Raw genomic sequence first — 6,256 nt, forward strand, 5'->3', positions numbered from 1 at the left:
CGGCCCGGTGGCACACTGCTACAGTGCGCTGCTTGGGAGCGTGGCAGCGCTCCCGCCGAGGGTTCGGATCCCACATACAGACCGGCTGCTCACGGGCTGAGCGAGGTGCGGGCGCAACACCGAGAGTTGCGATCCGTTGCCGGTCACGAAAAAAGACAAAAAGGGGAAAAAAAAAAAAGAGGCAGGAGGAGAAATGACTGTATTCTTCAAAAAAGTAGTTGTCGTAAAAGACAAATAACTTCCAGATTAAAGTGACATGACAACTAAATGCAAGACCTTTTATCAACAATAATAAGAGATCTTGCAATCCACACCCTCTCCAGTACTTGTATTCTCAATCACACAAGTTTAAAATGGTATTTCTCTGTGGTCTTATATCAAGTCCCTGATCATTAAAAAACATTCTTTCGCATGCTTATGGCCTCTTGTGGAACATGTCTGTTCAGGTCTTCTAAGACCTTATATGAATAAGTTATTTTTATTATGCCATCATATCTGAATGAGTTTGGCTGGAGACATTAACTTTAGGCTTTTAAGCTCTTTTCCTTCAATATTCTGTAAAAATACTACTCTACTGTCTCCTTGCATCCAATGCAACTGCTACAAATATGGTGTCAATTTGCTTCTTGTGTCTTCACATGTGATCTTCTCTTTGGAGAACCTTTTTGAGTATGCCTTTAATGTTCTTAAATTTCACTATTCTATCTAGGTGTTCCTTCTTGCTTCTCAGACACTTTACATAGGCCCTTACAAGCAGCAGTCTACTTTTTCTCCCCCTCCCCAAGGAAATTTATATCCCTTACTCATCTTTTTATTTTTCTCTTTCTGAGACTTCCTATATCTGTTAACACTACTTTTATCAACCATCTCTTAACTTTTCTTTTTATATGAAGGTACTTCGTGGAAAGATTTGCATTATCTTTTAATTCTATTTGTCCACGAACTTTTTGAAGTACCCTCGTATTTCCTATTTCTATTTTTTTCCTTCCTTCTTAGAGATTCCCTCAATCTAGTTTTCTAACCCAATAATTTGTTTTCTCAGCTGTACCCATTATGTTATTTATCCCATCTCCTGAAGCCTGTATTTTAAACGTCAGATTTTTCACATCTTACAATTCTGTTTGGTTCTTGTTTCCTAGTTCTCATTTCATGTTAGTATCTTCCCTTATTTCTTTTAGCATGTTTATTATAATAACGTTAAATTACTGGCCAAGTACTCTAATATGTCTGCTTCTACTGAAATCTTTAGGTTTCTCAAACGCCTGTTATTTTTAGCTAATAAATTCATTTTCAGTCTAGGGTACCGGCTCCCAACAGGCAGTGCCTATAGAAGGCCAGACCCCAACCTGGCTTATTCCCAGTGAATTCAGGGGTGAGAGTGGTGGATAAAACCCAAACCACAAGAATTTTACTCATTGCTACACAATTTATTTTACCAAGTCAAGTAGTCACCCTTTACTCCCAAGAAGCAGCAGCATGAAAAGACACTAATAGGCTGTCACTCCCCAGTACTGGGAGTTGAGAAGGGATGATGCTGAAGTAACTATCAGTGTAACTGATTGCCACCTGCTTGTCTCAGCATCTCACAAATGCTGGGGTTCAGCACTGCCCTGATTTTATTCCTGCCTTCACCTGGATCAGATCTTTGAGTTGCCACAGATATGGATGCAGGCATTATCCAAGGCAATGGCGAGGGAGAACTAAAAGCAGAACCTTAATAGTTCCTTTCCTATTTTATTCTCCCACAGCCAGAAAACAGGATGCCTCCTGCACATCTCCCACATTCACCATTCAAAACAGCACTTGTTAACTCAGAGTTTCTCCATTTTCCACATTTTCTCTCTCAAGTCCCTCCAGAGTTGATCTTGGGGGAGGGTGGGAAGCAACAGTTCTAGTCTTGTTTGTCTTAGCAATCATTTTCTTCACGTGTTTTTCAGGGATTTGATTTGCAAGCCCTTCCTACAGAGAGGGATTTTGTGTCCTTCTACTACTCTCCCTCCTTCCATACCCTTCCTAACTATAAATCTGGGATTGCTTCTATCCAGCCCTCAGAGGCCTACTCTAGAACTAGGTCTAATATTGGCAGCTCGGAACTCAATCCCTGGTCTCATAAGGGATACTGTAGACTCCATCACCAAGCCTGCAAATGCTTGACCCAGGTCCTGATTATAAGACTAGACCTGCTTCCTCTACAGGTATGCAACTTTAAAAACACCAGTCAACCTTTTTGCACTTTGCCAACCTTCTTTCACAGGCAGGGGAGCCCCACCCTTGTTTTAAGCACAGAGCTTGGCTCTGGTTCTTTGCTTTGCCTGAAGAACACTTCTAATTCTTGTTATCCTGCACAAGCTGAATCCCCAACTATCTATAGCCATCTAGGACTACAGGTTTCCACCATTACTTTGTGTTTCTGTTCCATTGCTGGTCTACAGAAACAGTTAACTTTTGAGGGGTGTGACTATACCTTTTTCATTTCCTCTTTTTGGATTTTTTCTATCATTATTATGTGTTTGGCACAGAGGAAACTGAAATTCACCATCTTGACTGGAAACCCAATTATCATGCTCTTTCTTTGCCACTTTTTAAAAAATGCTTCTTTTTTTGCCTTATAGGGGCAGAGCAGTCCTTCATGGCTACTGGCTTAATGTAGTAACTCAGGTCTAGATGCCAATGTGCATGAGACCTGCAGCACAAACTGCCTCGCCATATGGTGACATAGGCTCTATGTCAATGCTCCAGTGTTGCTCTCTGCTTCTGTTCCTGCCCACTGTTCTGACTTTTATGTCCCTCTTCATTTCTAGCCCCTAGGAATTTCCCAGTCCTCCCCACCCCCCTTTTTAAATCTCCTCTATTAGCAAAATAATTTTTCAAATATTTTAACGGGTATTTCCATGTATTTGGACTGGAGTAGGCAAGTGAGAAAAACAAAAGTCTTTCTTCATTAGTTCAGTTCAACAGAATGAAAGAAAATCAAATTATTCCTTTATTTGTCAGCATCACCTGTCAGGAAGTATTCCCCATCCTCTTGGAACCTCTCTTCTTTGACCCCATGGTACCCTCTACTTAACTGTAGCAATTTTAAAATAAAAAAGAAAAATTTCAGCAAACATTTTAAACAGAATACACAACAAAAGCCTCTACTATACCTACTTATAAGTACAAAACCGGTGCATGTCCTTCCACTGCCTAACACTCATACTCACCATTTCATTGGGATGGACCAAAAACAAATAGATCCCAGGATGTTTGTCAAAAACCTGAAAAGAGCAATTGGCTTGTTCCATTCGACAAAGTGCTTCAACACATAATTCGTCTAAATAGAAAAAATAGGACAGTAAATAAAAGATATAAATCTTATAAGCTTATCAAGATTCCCTAAAGCTGGCTCCTTCAGTCGCTCTGTAGGTAAATAAAAAGTTGTTCCCCCATTTTTTTTTTAAACTGAGGCATAAAAATGCTGGTAATATATATAGAGGAACAATATTTACCTACCTGACAGACTAATTGGTTGATCATAGTGTTCTCTGAAATTATTCTGACTTTACTAGACTATACATCATTTTTTACACTTGGTGTAATTATCTCCATAGATCTAATTAGAAGTATGGTCATGTGTCCAATTTCATTGGCATTTTACATTTTGTTCCACCTGGACTTCATTTGGTACAGGAGAGAGAAACGAAGTCAGCTTCTCCCCCAAACGGGTAGTTGTCCCACTCCCATTTATTAAATAATCCATTTACACTATCAGATCAGTCATTTCTAGTTTGTCAAGTTTCAAAAAATATTATGCCAGTGATAGTGGCTGGCTTTAGGGAGAGGGGATAATGACTGGAAAAGCACGAGAGGAGCTCCTGTGACAGTGATAATGTTTTGTTTCTTGAGCTGGATACTGGCTACACAAGTGTGTTTAATTTGTAAAAAAGAAAAAAAATCAACAGTTCATATACTTTTCTGGATATATAATTCTTTAATAAATGTTTGAAATGCCTTGTTAGAATTTTAAAATCTAGTTACTTTTAATTTATTGCTTTAGAAAGAATTGAGTTATCTAATTGACATTTAGATATACTTTTCAGTTAACTAAAAATACAGATAGAGAAACAAGTTAAATAACATCACAAGAAAGACATCAGAAAAATCCATAAAGTGTATTATTCCACAGAGCAACCATACAGTCTCCTCATAAAGTCAAACTCATGGGCCGGCCCGGTGGCGCACTGCTACAGTGCGCCGCTTGGGAGCGCGGTGGCACTCCCGCCGAGGGTTCGGATCCCACATACAGACCGGCCGCTCACTGGCTGAGCGAGGTGCGGGGGCAACGCTGAGGGGTGCGATCCCGTTGCCGGTCCCGGCCCGGTACGGGCGCGACACTGAGGGTTGTGATCCGTTGCCGGTCACGAAAAAAGGCAAAAAGGAAAAAAAATAATAAAGTCAAACTCATGGCAAAAAAAAAAAGTGTAAGAGTGTGTGTGCACACAAATAGTTTTGAATTAAAAGAGATGGAAGAAACATGAACCAAATGCAATGTGTGGTCTCTACCTGGATTCTTATTTAAAAAAAAAAGTCATAAACACATTTTGCAACTATTGCGAAAATTCGAATATGGACTAGATATTAGATGCCTTAAAGGTATTAATATATTGTTAGATTTGATAGATCAGGAAAATTCATATTAAAAAATGCAAATAAAAATGACCAAAATCTAGACAGCCATAACATTCCATGCCATGTTGATTAGTGAAAATTACTAGACCACTGCTTCTCAACAGGGGGTGATTTTGCTCCCCATATCCCCCAAGAGATATTCAGCAATGTCTGGAGACATTTTTGGTTGACAACTATTGTGGGAGGGTGTGCTAACGGCATCTAGTGAACAGAGGCCAGAGATGCTGCTAAACATCCTACAATGAACACCACAGCTCCTACAACAAAGAATTATCCAGTCCAAAATGTCAACGGTGCCAGGGCTGAGATTCCTGCCACAGACAAATTACAAGAATAAAAATTAACTGAATTGAATAGATATATGACTAAGCGAATACAGCAAAATACTAACAATTGTAGAATCTATGTGGTGGGTATCTGGTGTTCACTCTTCTATGTTCAAAAACTTTCATACTAAAATGTTGGGCTGGCCAGTTAGCTCAGTTGATCAGAGTGTGGTGCTGGTAACACCAAGGTCAAGGGTTCAATCCCTGTACTGGCCAGTTGCCTCCCTCCCCCCCAAAAGAAAAATGTTGAGAAAAAATAATATTAAGTAGCCTACTTACATGTTTAGCAAACAAATTTTCAATATAGATAAACTTAAATTCTTACAATCATAAAACAATAAAACTAATAACTTGAGGAATACCCAAGATACTCACTAACACGCTCATGTAGAAGCAAGTAAGGATATTTCAGTATTTCAAGAAGAGGAACTCGAAGCTTATTTTCAAAGTCTTGGCCAGAAAAGTCAAATAGCTGTGCCTCTCCGTTGTTGTCTACTATATATAACTCATCATCATCTCCAATTTCTGCCTTCATGGATTTTTCAAAGTGATTTATGAGACGTAAGGTTTCTAATTCCCATAAAGCCTATAGGAAAAGAAAAACGGGCAGCGTGCTTTACATCTTATTACCTAAAAAGTATGCTAGATATGATAATCATTCTAGAAAACCATTTCCTAAGTACAAAAATTCAAAAGTCTAAAGAAGTATTAGACATCATACGTTATATTTAAAGAAAACAGTATCTAAACATGGCCACTTTTATGAGATATGAGTACACAGAGTATGAGAGTTTTAAACACTTGCAGAGTGTTGCTATAAATATTTCAACATCCCTATCAGCTACTCTGTATTCCAAAGAAAATGAGAAGTTGGAGCTTCTTTGTCAAAGGCATGAGCTATGCTTTCTATGCCTTCCCTTCTATGTTCTAGCCATAGACATCAACCTTAAAACATCAGCTTTAACATAAAGACATTGGATAGCTTTATAATTAGGAAACTTTACAAAATGCAAGTTTCTCAACACAGATTCATAAATAGTTATCCCCTCCTCTAAATACTGTACACATGTCTACTGAACACATCTGTGTTCTGTTTTTAATCAGGTAAATGTAATAAACCAATATGCAAAGCCACAAATTTAGAACTGTTATCTTTTACTTTGGTTACTATGACTGGAAAATATGCTTATCCTTAGAAGTTTGTACCATTTGCCCATTAAAAAAAAAGTCCCCTTACTGGCCAGCCACACCCACCCACCCCC

General features: G+C 38.7%; 1 protein-coding gene and 1 non-coding gene across 2 annotated transcripts in view; one reads left to right on the forward strand and one right to left on the reverse strand.

Moving 5' to 3' along the window:
* The window catches only part of SETX (senataxin), a 78,879-nt gene that overhangs the window by 63,094 nt on the left and 9,529 nt on the right, over nucleotides 1-6,256 (reverse strand). The window contains exons 3-4 of the mRNA XM_008563619.1: nucleotides 5,370-5,580; nucleotides 3,204-3,313 (exon numbers count right to left, since the gene is read on the reverse strand). Coding sequence (XP_008561841.1) covers nucleotides 3,204-3,313; nucleotides 5,370-5,580 — 321 coding nt within the window. The remainder of the gene's footprint in view (nucleotides 1-3,203; nucleotides 3,314-5,369; nucleotides 5,581-6,256) is intronic.
* On the forward strand, nucleotides 5,137-5,210 carry TRNAT-GGU. Its single transcript has one exon. It is a non-coding gene; the product is annotated as a tRNA-Thr (tRNA).

This window comes from Galeopterus variegatus, unplaced genomic scaffold (genome assembly GCF_000696425.1).
Source record: "Galeopterus variegatus unplaced genomic scaffold, G_variegatus-3.0.2 Scaffold176, whole genome shotgun sequence".
NCBI lineage: Eukaryota > Metazoa > Chordata > Mammalia > Dermoptera > Cynocephalidae > Galeopterus > Galeopterus variegatus.